The sequence below is a fragment of the Sceloporus occidentalis genome, unplaced genomic scaffold, assembly GCF_023333645.1.
Source record: "Sceloporus occidentalis isolate IW3139 unplaced genomic scaffold, rSceOcc1.0.p SCAF_5, whole genome shotgun sequence".
Taxonomy (NCBI): Eukaryota; Metazoa; Chordata; class Lepidosauria; order Squamata; family Phrynosomatidae; genus Sceloporus; species Sceloporus occidentalis.
The window spans coordinates 32,981,448-33,002,789 of record NW_028316985.1 but is presented as its reverse complement, the minus strand read 5'-3'; the positions used below and the strand labels follow the sequence as shown (position 1 = coordinate 33,002,789).

The 21,342-nt window shown below is 39.9% G+C and overlaps 1 protein-coding gene across 2 annotated transcripts in view; it reads right to left on the bottom strand.

Moving 5' to 3' along the window:
• Positions 1–21,342, bottom strand: part of CYTH4 (cytohesin 4) — a 43,129-nt gene that overhangs the window by 20,629 nt on the left and 1,158 nt on the right. For both annotated transcript variants that reach the window (XM_089528107.1, XM_089528108.1), the window contains exons 2-4: positions 7,315–7,397; positions 6,589–6,653; positions 3,122–3,188 (exon numbers count right to left, since the gene is read on the bottom strand). In XM_089528107.1, coding sequence (XP_089384233.1) covers positions 3,122–3,188; positions 6,589–6,653; positions 7,315–7,397 — 215 coding nt within the window. The remainder of the gene's footprint in view (positions 1–3,121; positions 3,189–6,588; positions 6,654–7,314; positions 7,398–21,342) is intronic.

Below are 21,342 nucleotides of genomic sequence, written 5' to 3'. Positions count from 1 at the left end.
CAAGGCTGGCTTGATGGCATTAAGAACAACAGCAATGCACTTTATAGCATCAGACACATGGAATATAATCTTAAAGGTCCAGCTATCCATCCTCACTCTTGCATGTTTTTGCTTAACTAAGCAAAAGTTAAGCCTTTAATTGTATAGTTCTTTTAAATCATAAGCCACTTTAAGTCCCATTTTTGGGGGGGAAGTGAGAATAAAGTAACAATAACAATAATGACAATAATGACAATAGACACAGTTCAGGGTGATTCAGAATGAATTCATATATGAAAAGTACAATGTTAACACTGCCCTTTATTTGCTTGTTTGTTTGTTTATGGGATTTATCTCCCATCTTTTCCCTAAAATGGGATTCAAGGCAGTTTACAATAATTTAAAAGATAAAACTAAAACATTAATTACAAATATGAAAACATAAATTAAAACAGCATAATGAAAACCTTTTTTAAAAGTAAAAAGCGTTAAAGCATTGACAAAACAAAACTGGTGGTGATGACACAAACATCTGGGTAATGACTAATGCAATTTTAATTGACCAAGATAGCTAAGGTCCAGCAGATTCTGAAGGGCAGGATCCTCCTAAGAGCTGGTCTTTTTATACCCACCACATACATCCTTCTTTAACTAGCCCATGTTCCCCGTTCTCATGCTCAGTAGACAAGTAATTATTCATACTAGATTGCCTAGAATATGTTCCTTCCTTCTGTGTTTGATTGAGTTCCACGTCAACACACACACACACACACACACACACACACACACACACACACACACACCAGTTTCTGTCACTCTGTACCAGAGCCTTAAAGAATGGTGTGAACACAGTGAACATCATACAGAGCTTGTTGGCACTCTTTTTTGTGAAAGAGGAGGTGATGGCTCAGGGGTTCAGGTGCAAAAGCTTCCCCCCTCACCCTCCACAGTCCTCCTCTGCTCTATTGGAACTATCATTTGGAGCTCCATGGGTGTGATGTAAGTGTTCCATCTCTTTGCATAAAGAGGGAAAATGCAATTAAATTCCAGCTGCAGAATTCCAAATGGCATGGTAGGCAGACCTTGCAGAGAGTGCAGCAGTGGCAGCCACACACATTATAAATGACATAATTAGGAGCAGAAATTACAGAGCCTGGAAGAGATACTTTTCCGGTCTACAATTCGCAGAATCTCCTAGAATCCGCCAGCCAGTGCAGACATTGTCCATTCCAAGGTTGTATAAATAAATATATATTTGCAAGTTCTGGAGGTTGAACCTTATCATTGTAGAGCATACCTTTCCCCATTGTAACTGCTGCACCACTGAGGTTTAGCTAGTTTTTAATCACTGTGCTTTGGCTTTTGATTGCAATGTTGATAGCAAAAGGGACTGAGGGAGTAATTAAGTATTAGAAAGAAATCTTTGAACAGGAAGTGCAGTGTAGACATGGTACAGTTGGTATAATGTGTGGATATAATTACACCAAGGAAAAAGAGATAAGGGTAGTTCAATTCTCTTCTGTTCAGGATGGATTTTATGTTTGGACCTCACTTAAAGTTACTGTTTGCACTTTTCAATTAAGGACCATACTGTCAAGAACACCAAGAAGAGAGAAAAGAAAGGTGAAATAGCATGTCTTACTTTGCCTTTTCACTCCGCTCTTTGTTGTTGTTGCTGCTGTTGTTGACATTGACAATAAGGAGTAGGCAAGGCAACCACAAGCTTATTTCTGCAGGGGCCCAAGAATCCCCATGTTTCCCATAACTGAGGGGATCAGAACAGTCATTTATTTTCCTAAAAGGTCTCCCAAGCCTTTGGTGTATGTATGTGCATGTGTGTTTGTCTGCTTGTATTACATTTTGGTCGATTTGGGTCCCCTTGCCTTCTCTTCCTTCAGACGTTCTTCAAACCAGGAAGTTGACAGACTTCTTGTCATTCCTTGATTTGAAGAAAGGCTTGTACAAGTGTGTATTGAAAAACTAGTATAAAGAGGGGTGTGTATGTGCAGTCCTCTGGAGTTCCATAGCCTTGTGACAATGTACCCCAAACCCCTACCTGTTGCCCAGTCCTGTATTAAAGACTAATATAAATGTCTTCTGAAAGGTTGTTCCACAGTGTAGGGGTGGCTGAAGAAAAAGTCCTCAAGGTAATGTTTCCATTCTTGTTATTTTGGGTTGGTTGTCCCCAGTTTTTTGTTCTTCCTAACCATGTTTGGGGAAACAAAAACTGTGTGATGGCTAGTAAGACTATATAATAATAATAATAATAATAATAATAATGTTTATTTATATACCGCTTTTCCAAATTAGATAAAAGCAGTGTACAACAGGATACAATATTGCTGCTTCAGTTAAAAACATAAATTCAAGGCAAACTGGGCTTATTTGAACAGATTGAAACAGATTCAAAACAGGTATTTTTCAGCTCAGTTTCAATCTAGAGGTCAGTCTCGATGCAAACCATTTGGACTGTTTTGAGGGAGGCAGTGTGTCTCCAACTATGCAACATATATAAAAAAGTAGAATGATGGGATGATGCAGGGAAGATGAAGAATTGGACTCTGCTCATTGGCAGGTATAACCTCCAATGTGAAACAAAAATCTGACCAAGGTTTCAAATCATAACACATGATATGTCCAAAGTATTCTTTCTGTATTGCCTGTATGCTTTCATAAGTGAGTTATGCATGAATGACTGCTTGAAATTCTTTACCATGTTTGTGGACAGAGAAATTGCTGAATACTCGATTTCACCGAATTTCTTTGTGAGGGAGAAAAAAGTAAATTCCTGGAGGGGGACAAACCTCTAACAATTAATTGGGAACAGAAATGAGCAGAACAGGTTTATTTTACCACAACCTTTTTTTTTGGGGGGGGGGGGCATGAGGGGTGCCTCTACAGCTGTCATGGTCAACTAAATATCCTCCAGGAGTTTAATTGGGTTTAGGAGTTAACAATAATATATCTTATGCCAGCCTATGTATTCTGTATTCTTTAAAAGTAACAGAAGGAGAGAGATCATGCTTTGTAATCTGAAATGCTAGAGCAGGTCCTTTTTAAATTAAATATGAGATTAGCATCCTGGAATTTAATAACACATTTCCACACATGGAATACAAAATTCACAGAGACCTGCACTTACCTTAGTAGGATCCATGTTAAATTTCTTCCGTCCAATGCATAGATCTTTGTCCCTCTGGATCATTTTGCTGAAAATATAAATATGAGGACTGAATACAAAAGAGACTGGCAAAGAATGATCCTCCATCTTTCTTTCCTGGGTTCTCCCTGGATGATATTCCAAAAGTTCCTCATTTTGATTACAGATAGATCTACTTCTTCTTTCTCCCATATTCAGTGTTTTGTTGTATTTTTGCTAACCTCAAATGTTTTCCCTCAGATTTATTTAAAAATGTGTGATCTTGGCATTATTTTGTGCACCAGCAGAATACAGTATGACCCCCATATCCATGGGGGATACATTCTTGGACTTAACATGGAAACATGAAACCATGGATAAAAGTGAATCCTATCAAAACAAATTACTTCCATGGAAACCACTGCTTTGTTAACTTGTGATGTATATCCTCTGCCTGAGGTGAAGTCCAAGATAGTGCCCAAGCTCACCCTCTAGATCAGTGTTTCCCAAACCTTAATCCTCTGGATGTTTTGGATTTCTGTTCCCAGAAGCCCTAGCCAGTTTGGCCAACAATTGGGAATTCTGAGAGCTGAAGTCCTAAACATCTGGAGAACCAAAGTTTGGGAAACACTGTTCTAAATTATAGTGGGTACAAAATGTGATTTCAATCCTGGCAGTGCCAGAGTATTCCTGAAGAGTGATAGGTTTACTTAGGGTATATAGAGCAAGCAGTACCCAGCTCCGTTGTCCAAAAAACTTATCACTACTGTTTCCAGATCAGGGCCTGACCAAGACATTTTGTTGTCTAAGGTACAGCAACAAAAGTCACCCCCATCCAAATAAAGATAGACAAAACTCCAAGACAGCCAGATTATTTTGTCATATGAGGCAGAAAATGCCATTAGTGCATCTTCACCCAACCTGGAAAAAAATAAATAAAGATAATAGCCAAGTAAATAACCAACTATTTGCTGCAATTTCATGATGCCTAAAATCAGTTGTCTGAGGTGGCTATCTCATCTTATCTCATGATAGTGTTGGCCATACCCCTGATCTCCAGGATCTGCTTCTTGGGGTGGTCATCTTAATGGTCTTGACTGAACTGGTTGCTCCCCACTTCCAGTCACTTTCCCTCAGATTTTGTTGACCACTCCAAGGGCTCTAAGTGCACATAGAGAAAATCCCCTCTCCTAGGACTTGTTCTAAAATATTCATGGCAAGCATGAATAGTTTAGATCAGAAAGCTTTTAATCCCTTCTTTAAGCAGTGCAAGAAAATAGTGGAAGGATAATGAAAGAGAGCAAAGCTTTGGGACTTTTTAAAAATATATATTATTATTACTATTATTATTAGAGCAGGAGCAATGGGATCTTCTGCCTAAACTGAAGGGTAATTGAACAGGCCCTTCTTTCTTTGACTAGTGGGTGAGGTCATAATGAAGCTTTTGATTTTGTTACTCTTTGTGATGGATTACTGAAAAGAAAACAAGAGAATGAGGAAAATAATCAAACATATAATCAAACATGCCGCCCTGGTTTGCTCCACGAGGGAGCCACAGCGGACAAACCGCGTGGCTCCGTCACGGAACAAAAAGAACCCGCAAAAAGTGGGTTCTTCTTGTGACGCCTTTGGGACGCCTTAAGGCGCCAATGGCACACTAGTGGCATCACAAAGGCGCCGGGACGTGCAGATGCTATGCGTCCGTCACATCAAAATGGTGGCACCCATGTGTACAGGGCGCCGCCATTTTGACGCCCCCGTCACGTGCTAGGTGTGAGGCCGGTATGGACGCTACGTCCTCGACCAACCCCTAGCACGTGACAGGGGTGGCGCAAAGGCCCATTTAAATCAGGCCATAGGCTGCATACACCCTTCTTTTTATTGGGCTACATATACACTGTAGAAATAATGCAGATTGACACTCATTTAAGTGCCATGGCTCCATCCTACGGAATCCCAGAATCTGTAGTTTTGCGAGACACAAGCACTCTTTGGCAGCAGCTAAAAACCTTGTAAAACTACAAATCCCAAGAAACCATAGGATGGAGCTACAGCATTTAAAGTGGTGTCAAACTGCATTATTTCTACAGTGTACTGTAGATGCACCTTCAGAGAGCTCCTACTTTGTCTTAGTAGTTTAAATGCTAGCCCTATTTTTCAAAATGGTTTGCATTTTTAATTTTAAAAAACCCGAAAGCTTGCAGTCTAGGTGCATGGAGACATTTTTGTCGAAACTCAGTCACTGAGATCCAGCATGGAGGTGTGTGGAGTATAAGACTGAACATGCAGCTTTATACTTCCTCCTTTAGAAACTGTCAGCCTCTGGAATGTTGCCATGTCCAGGAGAAGCAACAATATTGTGCCTAAATGGATCCAGGGAAAGAGGAATGAGGTTTCTCAATATCCCCCCCCCCCCCAAAAAAAAGAGGGCACAGACGTAACTGGGCAAAGGAGTGCAGTCATGGCCTGTAAATGTAACTGTAAGATGTTGCTAGTGATTTCTCCATAACAGAAGAGTTGAAAGCACTTGATGGCCCTTGAGGTCTCTTCCAACTCTATGATATCTATATCTGACTTCTGGAGGGATTTATTACAAGCTCATTTATTAGCTGCAGCTATATGCTAAATATTTCTCCAGTGGTCTCAATGGAACATACGTAGGCTGGGTGCCTGCTGCGGCGGGCTCGCCGCCGGCAGAGGGGTTGCCCCTTTGGAGGGAGCAAGGGCAAGGGCCAGTCCATTTGAATTAATTGAATTGTTTTTTTGATGTTAACTGTATTTTGAATAATTTAACTGTATTTAGTTAAGGTAAAGGGATGAATTTATAGTTGTTTATGTGTTATGTAATTGTTCATGTAATTGTTTATGCATTTTTGTAAACCACTTTGATCTGTTGGAAAGGTGGTATATAACTAAAAATTATTATTATTATTATTATTATTATTATTATTATTATTACCTGGATTTCTCGGTGCCTCTACACCTCAATGGCACTTATGCAGAGTTGGCAGAACACATTTTGTAGCCTGAAGCATTGGACAAGGTGGGACCTCTTTCCATTCCATATACAGAATCCAAATGGGCTAGCAGTGGAATCTTACTTCAATGTTAACAATATGAAATACTTGGGGGCAGCATAGCTTAGTCTTTAAAGGAGTGGTAATGAACACAGCCACTACTATTTCCCAGCATATTTTGCCAGAGGTTGTGGCTCTGTGGCTATCATGAGGAGCTTGGTAGTCCAAATTTTATCACCACTGCTACAAAGGAAGACAGGAGTATATGTGGACCTTCTCTGCTTTCCTATTTCTCATCAGAGCTTGCAAAAGTTGTTTTTTGTGCTATGAGTCCAGAATCAACCATCCAGCATGGCCAGTGGCTGTGTTGTGTGGGGAGTTCTGGGACCCATACTCCAAAAAGTAACTTTTCCAAGCCATGGCTTCTTTTCATCCACAGTGGTTTTTCCTCACCTTGTTTGTGCTTGCTGGAAACGATCAATTTCTTCAAATACTTCAGCAATCTCATCTTTTAACCTCTGTAAGTGTGAGAAAAGAGAGCATGAAGGATGCAGAGAGAGAAGCATGTATATATTGGACTCTCTCACATCATTCAGTGCAGAAGCTCTGTGGGTAGGAAAAAGCAAATATGCTGTATGTCTTTAAAACAGATGCTGCAGACACACTTTAAGTCATTTTGAAAGGAACTTATACGGTTAAATAAGTAAATAGGTGAGTGTTAGCAAAGTGGTCAAAGCATTTAGACCACATTAATGCCAAAAATCAGGTCAATGTGGACTAAGGCATGTGTTTTATTTATTTCACATGCTTGGAAGAAGTGGCAGAAAGATATTCTTCAGTAACCCCAAGCCTAAGGACAGCATGTGGCCTTCCAAGCATAGTCAGGCTACAACTCCCATCATCCTTCACCAGGAGCTATGGTGGCTAGAGCTAATGGGAGTTTAAGTCCAAACATCTGTGGAAGGCTACATATTTCCCATCCCTGAAGTAGAGATGGTTGAATACAAGTCTTCTAACAAGGTGCGGATCTTTCTACCCTCCCAGAAGCAAAGCCATTATGATGTTGCATGCATTTTTAGTGTGCTGTGGGTAGCAAATTTTGCCTTGTGGACCATTCTCATATATAGTCCTAATTCTGGCAAAGCTTTTCCCTTGCTATAGGCATGGGCTGGTTCTTACCTGGATGTCCTCCAGTAGCTCTTTCTTATGATTCTTGATGGCCTGTAGCTCAGTCTTCTCAGCCACACTCAAATCAGATGACCCTGAAACAAAGCCAACTTTTTAGAACTCTATGGAAGAATATGAGAGTCAAAGTGGTATAGTGGCTTGAGCATTGGACTATGACTAGTGATATATACATACACACACACATACATACACCCACTTTTTTCCAGGCAAGCATTCTATGAAGATGCCAGCCACAGATGCTGGCGAAACATCAGGAAGAAAATTTTCTAGAACATCGTCACATGGCCCAAAAAACCCACAAGAAACTATGGATGCCGGCCATAAAAGCCTTCGACTTCATATTCAGAAAAGGTTTGCCATTGCCTTCCTCTAAGACTCGGAGAGTGTGACTTACTGAAAGTCCCTTGATATGTTTCTATGGATGAGTGTGAATTTGAAGCTTCATCTTCTGCACTATTAGTCCAACACTCCAACCACAACACCACACTGGTTCTTTTCTCAGCCTTTCACGCTCCAGATGTTTTGAACTTCAGTTCTCAGAATCCCTGACCATACTAGCATGTGTATTGTTAACAGTGGTGCATGCATGTGGCCCCACCAATGTGGTCACATGCATGTTGTGAATCCAATGCTAACCATGGAGGGGTCTGGAATGGGCCCCAGTGAATACAGAGGGCCAACGGTAAATGCAAGTGAGAGATTGTGAGAGCAAAGAGGGCAAAAAATTGCCATAAAATCAGAGGACAGAGCTGGTTGACTTCAAAGTTCCTTCCAGCTCAGTAATTCTATGAATGTAAACACTGGCATTCTGAAGAGGAGAATGTGAAGCAAAGTAATATGATTTCTAAGATTACTGTAAGGACACTGGCAAAATAGTTGAGAAATTTCCTTGCTGTGTGCACTGCTTTCTTTAGGTCAAATTTCCCTAACTGGTGTCTTCCAAATGTGTTTGGTTACAACTTCCATCAGTCCGGTAAGAATGAGCAACATCAAGAGGGCACCAGCTTTGGGAGAGCTGCTTTAGCTAAAAAATATTCTGAAGAAAGTGTATGAGGAGGGGACAGTAGACATGATATCAAATAATTTAATTCCAAATTGTCTCATAAATGGATGAAATCCCATTCGGTGAAAGGTCTGTTGGGGGGAAAAATCATGCATAAACAATTGAAAGTTCACACTCAATACAAAAAGAAAGAAAGAAAAGTCCCATGAGGGCCCTTCTGAAAAAATAGCCCTTAGATTGCTATTTTTCCTCTCCTTTCAGTAGAGGCTAGGGATGTATCCACACTGCAGAATTAAAAGCAGTTTGGCACTATTTTAACTGCCATGACTTTTCTTCTTGTTGTTGTTGTTGTTGTTGTTGTTGTTGTTGTTGTTGTTGTTAGCTGCCCTCAAGTCAGTTCCAACTCATGGTGACCATGTGGATGAGACATCTCCAAGAATCCCTATCCTCCACTGCCTTGCCCAGATCCTGCAAGCCCTTGCCCACAACCCCCCTCATTGAATATCCATTTGGTTTGTGGTCTTCCTCTTTTTCTTCTACCCTCTACCTTTCCTAGCATTATTGTTTTTTCTAGTGATCCGTGCCTTCTCATTATGTGGCCAAAGTATGATAGTCTCAACTTGATTATCTTTGCTTCCAAGGAGAGTCCTGTTCTGTTCAAGAACCTATTTGTTTGTTTTCTTGGCTGTTCGTGGTATCCTGAGTACTCTTCTCCAGCACCACATTTCAAATGAGTTGATTTTCTTTCTGTCTGTTTCCTTCACTGTCCAGATCTCACATCCATACAGGGTAATTGGGAATACAGTGGTCTGAACGATTCTGACTTTAGTGCTCAATTGTATGTCTTTTCTCTTCAGTATCTTTTCCAATTCTTTCATAGCTGCCCTTCCCATTCCCATTCTTCTTATTTCCTGACTGCAGTCTCCATTCTGGCCAATGTTTGATCTTTAACTATTTCAATTTCCTCATTGTCTACATTGATTTTGTGTATTTCTTCTGTGGTAATTATTTTTGTTTTCTTTATGTTAAGCATCAGACCTGCCTTTACACTTTTAATCTTAATGATGTGCCAAGATTAAGATCCTGTAGGACTCTATCCTACAGGAATTTGTATTTTGGTCAGGTATCCAGCCTGGTCTGTCAGAGAGCTCTTGTGCCTCACCAAAACTATGCCTTTCAGGATTCTGTAGGATAGACTCATTGTAGTTAAAGCAGTGTCAAACTGCTTTAATACTACAGTGTGGATACACACTAATACTTCTGGAAGGTTTTAAAACAAGCAATGGTGGTGTTGTTATTAACTGGTGGCTTCATGTAGATTCAAGGCTGTGCTCAATTCCTTTTTTATTTCTTAGGAAATTGAAGTGGATGATGTCACAGATGAGAAAACCGCAGAATGATTCACTATAGACCAAAAAGAAGCAGAGCTAGTGGTTGGTCAGGTTGTGTGTGTGTGTGGGGGGGGGGGGATGTTGCTAAATCTATAATTAGATAAAGGCTGCTCAGAACACTCGGCAAGAGCCTGGCAAGAACTGGGAGATTGCTGCTTTGGCTGAAAATAAATATCAGTAGCAACAATGGTTTAGTCTTTGTAATGTTGCAGTGGTTGTCAAAGTTAAATTGGACACTGAAAAGGCCCCAGCATAAGGCAGAGTGAGGTACTTGCCACAAGCGACAGCTGTTGGGGATCGCACAGTGGTAGCCTCCTGCCTGTGCTTCATAAGCTCTCTGTTCTCCTCTGTTTCAGAATGGTGCTATGTTATACAAGCTGTTGCAGGACCCTATACTAATCTGAAGTGCATTGAAGGACACTTGTCCCACTTTGCCAATAGGATTCAACTTCCAGCCTAAACAAGCTTTCATACATGAAATAAGAAAAGGTGTCATGTTGTCCTTTGCAAAGTGTCATGGACCAGCCCTGGCTTACATTTTTTTGTATGAACTTAAACAGGCTTAGCAAAATTAAGCTTTCTTAAGTAGGAATTAAGCTTGCCTGTACAGCTGACCCTCCACATTTGCAGCTTTGACTTTTGCAGATTTCATTATTCACAAATTTGATTAATATGTTCTCTCTAGGAACCTCCAGAAGTCTAGGTCCTTCAGTGTGACTCTATGGTCAACTTCCACCAGAAATCATGCTGGAGGGTCTACAGGTTCCTAGAGATAACACTTCTCTAGGTATTACCTACAATGCAGTTTCTATGGTCAACTTCAGGCATCTGTTGACCATAGGGTTGCACTGGAGGACTTAGAGATTCCAAGAGAGGTGTTTTCTCAGGTTTACAAAAATGGAGTGTGGAGGGCCCACTAGGCTGCAAAATATAATGATGTGGCCCTTTTCATGGTAGGTTTCAGGGTCTTATTAAACAGGTGCAATGTGTAATTAATGATGATGATGTTGATATCTTTGTTCAAGCATACCTACATAAAGGATTTCCCTGTTTATATTCATCATTCCCTGCTTGTATTATCTATTTAAGCTACAACCCCTCCATGAAAACTGTCTTTGCAAGAATGGCTACTACTGCTGTTGAGCATGGACAAATCTGCCAATTTTTGCTTCCTCCCAGTTTCCCAGCATTAATATCATTTTGCCCTATTTTCTGCTCAGTTGTTTTTTTAAAAAAATTAAACCAAACATTTATACACATTTTCATGTTTACTTCTGCTAGCAGATGTTTTTGTATGAGATTTACTGAATATGTGCATTCTTCCAAACTAGTTCCCCTAATATAATGTATCATGGCCAGTATTTTCACTAATATAAACATTTTTGTATACGACTGCTCTCTGTAGTGCAAAATTTGTAAATGTGTGAATATTAAGGTACAATTACATTTCTGTTTATGCACTGGTTTAGGAAGTGTAAATGAGGTAAATCTGAATTAAAATGCAAGCAAAATGTATTTCTTCCCCATGCCTAGCTGGATTACCATCACTATTGTATTATTTTTATCTTTTCTTTTCTGTCTGGACTGAAAGGGGAAATCCAATCCATTTGTCCTGGAAACTATTTCAGTGCTTTGCATTTCACATGCAAGAACGTTGCTAAATTTGTAATCAGAAAAAAAGGAAGCAATGATCTAGACCTGGTAGGCAAAAGAAATAGGAAGGGTGTGAGAGAGGAATAAGGAATCCATTCACATATATGCTTTTCCCCCCTATGGGGGGAAATGCTAAACCCTAAGCTAGGTGTGATCCTTTGCCTGATATTAAGGCACCTCTGCAGCCAAACAGTTTAGGAATCAACAAGTTTGATCTGTCCCCATCCCCAGCAGTCCCCTAGATGTGAAGGAAGATAATCTATGCAAACAAATTTGACCCCCTTAAAGAAAACAGTGTTCTCCAGCTTTTCCAGTATTATCACCAGTGTCTCTCAGCTGAACTTTGTGATAATTCACACAGCCACAAGCATGGATTCTCATTTGTTCCACCATATTCTGTCATTTTACAACAGTACAGGAAATGTTAGATATGGGGAAGGATTTAATTCTATTTGCACTTTAAGGAGATTTACACTTCTTGAATCAGGAATGTAAACTGAAACACACTTTTCCATGGGGTATTAGTCATATTTCTCAGAAGCTTGTGATGCAATTCTCCAATGAAAAATGTGCAAAATGCACAAAAATGTTTTTGAGGTGGTGGAACCATACAAAACATTATAAGATTGTTGTTGGAGTGCTGGACTAAGGCTCCGAAAAACCAGTGTTTGAGTCCCAGCTTATCCATGAAAATGTCACATTTTCTTAGCCTTATATGAAGGCAGTGGCAAACCTCCTCTTATAAATTACACCAAGTAAACCCTGTTGCAGGGTAGCCATAAGTCAGAGTCAACTTGAAGGCACATAACCACACCGCCATCACCTTCCATTGGACAAACTTGTGTACGTACATTAGGATAACATTCAAAAAAACATAAGCAAACACTTTTTGTGCAGACTTTAACTACCAACCGATGTGGAAATGGAACAGACAAAATTTAAGATGGGGGGAAAAAACTGAGACACTGAGAAACACCAGAATTGACAAAAACCATCTCTATTAAACAGACCAAATTTCACAGTCTGCACAGGGGTGAAGTAACCACACATGACCTTTTCATCACTGAAATGAATAGGAAGGATGCAACCTGCTCTAAAGGCTATAGACAAAGCAAATGACATATCAGCTCTGCAGAATTAACCCAGCACCTGGACCCAAAGGGCACTTTTGCAGAGCACAGATGAGTTATGTGGAATAGTGGCCCAAGTTTCAGATTAGAAATTGTAAGATCTGGTGTCAAATCCCCACACATCTGTGAAGTTCACTAGTGACTATCTCTCAGACTACCTCACTTGATCTCATCTTAAGCATTCATTTAGGGATAGGCCAGAGTTTATGGCTAGAAATCATTCAGTTTGCCTTTTAATGAAAACTTATCCAATTTCTCTCTTGGAATTATTATGCAAATCAGAACTGACCTATCCCTCAAAACTCACACTTCTCTGAATTTTGCAATGGAATCCATCCATCAAAATGCATCAAAATGGATATATCAGGGGAAAGCACACATAAAAATGTGTATAGTATTAAAATAAAAATCAGATATATATTATAATAAGGAAATTACTTGCAAAATATATACCCAAGAGAAAATTATGTACAATGATGTATGGGTTGAAATTTACAGAGAAACACATAGATATTTTCTTGTAATTCCACTCTATCTTTAAATTCTCAAAGTTCAGGTGAATCAAATGTAAGATTAAAAGAATTCTCAAAGTTTAGGATTAAGAGAATTTAAACTGGAAAAATGAGAAATGGAAAGAAATAAAAAATGATATTGTTCCACCCTTATGTTCATTCCATTATGCTCAGTATCAGAGAAAAGGCATAGAACTACAGAATCCTATTACAGGAGTGGGTAATTTATAGTCCTCCAGATGTCATTGGATTTCATCTTCCATCATCCTGCACCTCACAATTGGTCATGCTGACTAATGTTGATGGGAATTGTTATTCACTGACACGTAGAAGGACATAAATTAGCCATCCCATCTCATGCTTGCATGGTTTTGATAGATAAAATAGATCCAGAACACACTGCAGAAATCATCCCTCACTCAAAAACAACAGAACAGGGCTCTACAGATGGTGGCTTACAGCCACCCCCATGACAATCGCATGCCGCGGCCCCGATCCAGCCTTTGCAGGGTGCAAAGGCTTGAAAGGGCATGATAGCCAAGGTGCCACTGTTATACGGCACTCTGTCAGTGCTGCATTGTGTGGACGCAGTGTAGGAGGAGCACCGTGATGCTGCACGCTGTGTGGAGCAATGCATGGCATCACGGCACCATGGGGGTAGAGTTGGGGTATGCATGTGGATGTGACACCCTCACTTCTCCCCCAGCCCGGCCTTAATGGCTGGTCTGAAGAGTCCCTATGTTTACATGAGTGCTATTAATTGTGATAGAACTTATATAGACTTGCCTCTCCATTGTGAGCACAGGCAGCACATGTAAGTGCTATATATACGATCTATTTGCATGGGTCTTACTTCCAAGCAAGTGTATATACGGTTATACTCCTTGTCCTAGGAGATAAAAGAAGCTACCAACAAAACTGGCAAAGGCTATTTGTATTCAATGGTGTTGGAGAAGTAAAGCTAGTAAGGCTGAGCCCTATGATTTTTTGATTAGCAATGAAAATAGCATCATCTGACACCCTCCTTGGTCCACCCTATACTTTCTGAATTTAGCTGCAATGATATCTGGGGGGGAAACTGTTATTCTTAGCAACCAGCTAGTGTTCTGAACTATATATTTTGTAATTCAAAGTATTTGGTGTGTGTGTGTATCTGTGTGTGTTATGGCTTAATCTTAAACGAGCATTGAAAACACCTTAGCTTTACAAAAGCCTTCTCTTGAAAATGATTACAACTGTTTTTTTTTTGGGGGGGGGGGGTTGCTTGGTTTTTGGTTTGGATTAACCTAAATGCCTAAATTTTTAGACTCTCCATCATGGTGTCCTTATACTTGCACTTTAGAATTAACCACCACCAAGTATTATTGGCCTGAAACTCCCATAATCTGTCACTATTACAGTATACAGTAAGCAAGTGTTTTATTGTTGATTGTAACCCACCCCAATCCTTTGGGGAGAGGCGGGCTATAAATAATAATAATTAAGGCTGTTGGTAGTAGTAATCCAACAACATCAGGATGCCACATTTTCTCCACTCCTGCCCAAGAGCATATCTCTGACTATGAAGCAGAAATATAAAGAAGATTTGACAGACTAATTGATCAGATAGCCAGAAAAAGCATGAAAGTCAGTGGGGTAAATCATTTTCTTGATCAAAGGTCTGCAAGCAAACAAACAGGCAAATCAAATGGAATGCTTCATTGGCAACTTGACCCAAGATAAATGTCTGGAAGGAAGTGGGCATTTTCCATCACCAATGTGGTAGGAACTATTTAAGAAGCTGTCTGGGGAAGAGGAATTTTCCATTCTTGAGATGTCCATTATAGTTGTCAAAAGTGCCCTTGGACATAGAAACTGCACACATGTGTACTTTTAACTTCCTCCTTGGGTTATATTGTTTTTGTTTTGTTTTTTCTTCAAATTTCCCTTTGAGTTATATTCTTCACTGGAGGTATTTCAGTGGAGAAAATGGTATGTTTTTGAACACACAGAGACTAATAATGTTTTTATACATGGTATTTTGAAGAAGAGAACCAGAGACTGTGGAAAGCTTTGGGAATACTCAAAATCAGCTGAAATTTAATAGCTTAATCTTTTTTTTATGGCTGCAAGACTGTTATTTTGTTCCTCCATGCAAAATAAGAAAACATCAACAACTTTTAACTTTGGTCTGCCCTTCTGCCCATTTTTAGCCACCCACCCACCCCCTCTTTTTCCATTTTGGAAATTTTGGGTGACAATTTCATGAAGGGTGTGTGTGTGTGTGTGTGTGTGTGTGCGCCAAAAATCTTTTTCTTGCAGCAAGAAAGCCAATGAAAATGGTGGATAAATGGTGGTTGATTTTTTTAACCCCTTCCCATCAAAGGAAAAATCTGACAATATTCTTTACATCTCTAATTAAATTGAAACCCAAATTTAGTAAGTAATAGAAAACTTCCTATGGAAGTTGATTTCAAACATAATACCCTAAGGTTGCAACACAAGGACTGAAATCTTATGCACACAAAGCATACACAATAGATGAAAATAAGCTTCATTGAACTCAGTGGGATTTACCTCTGGGTAAACACATGTAGGGCTGCATAGTAGATAAAGAGGTTCAGTGGACAAAAGATGCAGAAATGATAGTTACGTTGCAAAGCACATAGGGCTTGAGCATCCTTAATGTTTTCTCCAAAAGAGGGGATATCAAGTGTCCTCTGACATGCATCTTTTAAAGGTGAAGAAGTGCTGTGCACTTTTTATTTAATACTCAGTCTGAGAAACCTGAAGAACTACTTGAGAAACATGAACAGCTACTTAGAGGGACTGTAATCCTCAATCACTATAATAATACATGTGAGATGGAAAGAAACACAGAGGGACACTTGGTTTTTACTGTCTTCTTTGGAATCCATGTATTGTACTTTATAATAGCTCATAATAGTTTAAGAAAGGAGTTTGTTGAAACTGAAATGAATACAATACTAGAGTACTGTGTCCAGTTTGGAAAACGGTTTAGAAAGACTTCATTAAACTGGAACGTATCCAGAGAAGGGCAACCAAGATAAATAGTCTGAAAACCAAGCCTATGAAGACTGATTGAAGGAGCTGGGCATTTTAGACTGGAGAAGAGAAGACTTGGGTCCAAAACACATTGCAAAAATAATCCAGTTTGAGACTGCTTTAACTGCCCTGGCTCAAACATTTAATCTCTCTTTCAGAGAACTCTGGTGCTACAATAAATGACAATTCCCAGGATTCCCTAGCACAGAGAGGTTGCATGACTGCCATTTTCAAATATCTGAAGTTCTGTCATGTGGAAGATAGTGCATTTCTTTATTGCTGTTTCAGAAGGGCAGACCAGAACAAAAGATTCAAATTACAAGAAGGAAGATTCAGATAATAATAAAACCTTTCTAATAATAAGAGCTATTTAACAGTGACTTCTTCAGAAAGTGGTAGGGTGCATTTACACCATAGAAATAATGCATGATTTTAACTGCCTTGGCTTCATCCTACAGAATGCTGGGATTTGTAGTTTTGTGAGGCACCAGCTCTAGTTGGTAGAGAAAAATACAAATCCTAGGATTACATAGCACTAAGCTAACAAACTTAAAGTGGTGTCAGTCTGCCTTATTTCTACACTATAGATCCACCCCTAAATTCTCTTTCACTGAAGATGTTTAAACACAGGTTGAATGGTTGCCTGTCAGGTATGCTTTAGCTGTTTGAGCTATGGGTTTTTGAACTCGCAAGAGGTTGGAGTAAAATGGTCTTTTGTGTTCCTTCCAGCTCTACTATTCTAGTTGCTTTCCCCAAATAGAAAGGAATCTGGCATTTCCCTTTAGAAATATTTAGCTGCCCAAGAGGTGTATGTGTCTTCCAGTCACCTACTGACTTATGGATATCCCATGAATTTCATAGGATTGTCTTATGCAAGGAACACGCAGAGATAGTTTTGTCTTTGAATACCTTCGACCAACCAAAATGACGCTTGTCAGCACTGAATGGTGACGGCTTGGCGGTGGGGTACAGAACAAGGCTATTTTGAGGATGATTTTCTGTGTGATAAAATCTGCATATGCTCGAGCCCCATTGGATAAATGGGGCTTGTGCATGATGTGCCATGTGGTGCGCATGCCACACGCGCACATGTCATTCATTCTCCCAGCATGCAGATTTCAGTGTAAGCTGAAAGCCACGTAAAGGTGCCTGCATATGACGTGGGTGCACTGTGATTAAATACAATCTGAAATGACCTAACTACACCTCTTTTCAGCCTCATGACCACATCCCTTCAGCAAAATGGGAACAATCACACTAACCTGACTCAGGAATAGTGTTGCTGTAAAGATTACTAAGATAATGCAGGAAAACTGTTTTGTATGTTCAAAAAAAATTCACTGAGATGATTATGATGTTTGATATTATATGATAACTGCAATGGTGGAATTCAATCATGCCTCTCTGAAAATGTATTGGAGGTTTCCCATCTTTGACATGAGCGTTGTTCTTTTAAAAAATCAGTCAAAAAACCCCAAAATGTAGTTCTATACATGCCAAGTTCTACTGAGTTCTGTGCATCTTATTCCTCGATATGGGATGGCTTGCAGCCCAAAAGACAAAGGAGATTGTCATATGGGAAAACAGGCATGGGTTATATGTGGTTTATATCCATCACCGGCAGGTCTTGCCACACTGTCCCATGCCAAGGTAGTAGGCAGCCCATATGCAACCCCGGATTCTCCAGCAGTTTTTCAAGGACAGGATTTTCCATATGGGATGCCTACTGCTCAGGCACAGGGCAGTGCAGTAAGATCTGTTGGATACAAACCGCATGTAACCCATGGCTTTTTTCCCGTGTGATAATCTCCTGGTGATTCTAAAGGAAAAGTTTTGATTTGCTGAAATGAATAGGAAAGCTCTGCAAAGGTCTGTGTCTATTTCTGGTATAGAGATTGAAGAGTCACTGTACAATGTTAAATCTTTAATGCCTTGAAAATGCCAGTCTTTGTGAATCATTGGTTAAAAACAATTTGCTGTTGCATATCTTCAAATTGTTTTCAACTTATGGTAACTCTAAAGGGGCAGTAGAAATCTCATTTCTCACAAAACAATAGTACAGAATATTGACTGCATACTTTGGGCCAAATCTTGGCTACACAGAGAACTGCTTTTTATTTCAAATGACGCTTGGAGAAACTGGACAGCCAGTGGCAAGACTAGGCATTGGATAGCATAGCTAGATTCCTGGAAAACAGTTTAGAATCTGGACAACATGTTAACCGTGGTAATACCTTTCTTCTCTTCTAGGACAAGAGACCATTTGGGAGTCACAGTGACAGTCTTATATGCATCTGAAGAAACAGTGTGAATTTGGGAAGGGGAGAATCATGGGAAGAAATTATTTTCTCCTTAGTCATTCAGTTCCCCAGTTAGCAGCAAGTGCTTGGGGAGAAGATAAGGATGATTGGTGAATCCATCCCAACAGGGATAATGAATTCACTGTTCATTTTACTATCACCCTTTGTTCTGAACTGAACAAAAGCTTTGCTGATGCACACTTTCAGACATTCAACACAGGCACAGCTCTCATTCAACTGGATGTGCTACCTCCTTAGTGGGCAGATCCGCTGGCTGTCCATGGAAGGAGGTGTGAGGTCATCCTCCCCCTTTGGACAAAACTAAGCATCTCTGTTGTTGGTATAGACCCTTGCTTTGTCATGTCTTAGTAAACCCTCATCTACCCTCAGACAAGTGAGAAAGAGTGGACTGAGCACTTCCAGCAGTTGATCTGCAGTGCCAGAAAATGGCAGAAAAATAAGCTAATTAATTTTAGTATTGCTACTTAGTGAGATTTTTTACTGCCAAGATAGGACACTCTCACTGAATTTTCTGCATCAAGGACAAAACTGATTTGACTGTCCTTTGGACATTATAGTCCTTTGGCTATGGTGAAGACACCGCTCTTTCTACAGACACAAACTGTCTAGGTTGGCTACTGAATTTTTCTTTAACATCAGCACCTGAAAGTTGCAAGCTATCTTGTGGAGTGGGGTGACAGGTCATATGATATACTTCTGTCTCTCCTGCAATATTTTAATGCCATCTCTCAGCATCTACTGCCTGATGCAAAGGCCTCGTTCTGCCTTGTGGCAGGACCATGCTGTATCCTATCAACTATTTTTTCACTTAAGATTATCCTAGGTGAGACCAGTAGGAGGGGAAAAGAGAAGAGGAGTTATATAGATAGCTGTAAATGACACTAATTAAGTATTTCCGAGGAACACTGAAATATCTTTTTTATGAAAGAGTGGGCAAATGCAGATAATCTCTGCTTTTGCTGCTCCACTCCAAACAACAACTCATCCTAGGTTGGCTCTCACTGACATATATTTATTCTTTCTCTTGTCCTCCCTCAAGCAATCCAGAATAGAAATCAGGAAGGCAGGTCATACATGGTTTTGCTAAGAGGAGGAAAGAGAGAGAAAGAGAGAGAGAGTGGAAGAAAGGATTTCACAAATAATGGAGTTAAGTGGGTTAATTTTCCATAATAACCTAATAAACACCAGATACACAAAGCTTAACAGTCAAAGTTACAATACAATACAATTAAACATACACACATAGCTACATATAACCAGCAGTCAAAAATGGACTAATATGAAATCTAAATGACATCAGATTCTAGCATCTGAAAGTAAATATCACACATCTAGATTTATTTATATAAAATGCTTTCCAAAACCAATGCAAAGTGGAATTAAGATGGGGTTTCCAGAAAACTGGGATTATAGAGCAAGTCCCACAAATCCTGTAGGTTATAAATTAAGGGAGAGAATAGGAAATGAGATGTCCCTAACACCACATTTGCATTTCATCATTCTGGCAATGAAAGCCACCAGGAGAGTGGGGGATACCCTCCAACATTTCACAGATTAAAATGGGAACATTTGGCTAAGCAGCATCAGAGTGTGGTCAAAACATGAAGTGTTATTAATGAAGAACAGTTCACATGCTAGGAGTCCCTGTGACAGTTTGCTTTTGCCTAAGCCAACTGGGAATGGATTGCATCCCTCCTTTCCTCCCCTGCCTCAAGATGAATTGAGTACAAACTACTTTTGCACTTTGAACTCAGTTTGCAGCAATTGATGTAAGCTGAGGAAGAAGAGGGAAAGTGGGAAGAGGAGAGAGAAACTGGGACATTTTAAAAGCAGTTGAAAACATGGGACAACAGAGGATTAATCTGGATTACTCCTGCCAATATGGGGCAGTTTCAGGATATAGTAATGGTAAAACCACTCTCTTCAGATGGGTAGACATTTTAAGCTGATAGAATCATAGAATCATAGAATAATAGAGTTGGAAGAGACCACAAGGGCCATCCAGTCCAACCCCCTGCCATGCAGGAATCCAAATCAAATCATCTTCGACAGATGGCCATCTAGCCTCTGTTTAAAGACCTCCAAGGAAGGAGACTCCACTACACTCCGAGGGAGTTTGTTCCACTGTCAGACAGCCCTTACTGTCAGGAAGTTCTTCCTAATGTTGAGGTGGAATTTCTTTTCTTGTAGCTAGCATCCATTGCTCCGGGTCCTAGTCTCTGGAGCAAGTGAAAACAAGTCAGCTCCCTCCTCAGTATGACATCCCTTCAAGTATTTAAACAGGGCTATCATATCACCTCTTAACCTTCTCTTCTCCAGGCTAAACATCCCCAGCTCCTTAAGCCGTTCCTCATAGGACATGGTTTCTAGACCTTTCACCATTTTACTTGCCCTCCTTTGGACACGTTCCAGTTTTTCAACATCCTTTTTGAATTGTGGCGCCCAGAACTGGACACAATATGTGTGGGAATTTCAGCAGTTGCAGCTTTTCCTCACCATGACAAGCCACAGAACTAGAAGTCCCTCATCCATCTACCCTTCTCTGCCTTTCTTTATATTCAATGGGCCATTCTCTTTCTCAAATTAGTGTGATTTAGTCTCAGATGAATTTTCACTCCACTATTAAGACTGCTGTATGATCTTGGGCCAGTCACTGCCTCTCAGCCTAACCAACTTCAAAATGTTATTGCAAAGATAAAATGGGAACAAGAACTAGGTACATCACCCCAGTCACAATTTCTAATTGAAGGGAAGTACAGGAATATTTTTTTAATGTAAATGACTCATTCTAATAATAGAAAGATTGAACAAATCATACCTACAGGGTGTTTGTTTCTTTTTGTAATTTAAAATCTAAAAAGAACTACAAATTAAAATTTAGCACCTTAAAAAGTGATGGTTAAGGTCCTCAGTTCTTAGTCTCAATCTCTTCTGAACTACAAGTACAAGTACTCTGTCTTGGAA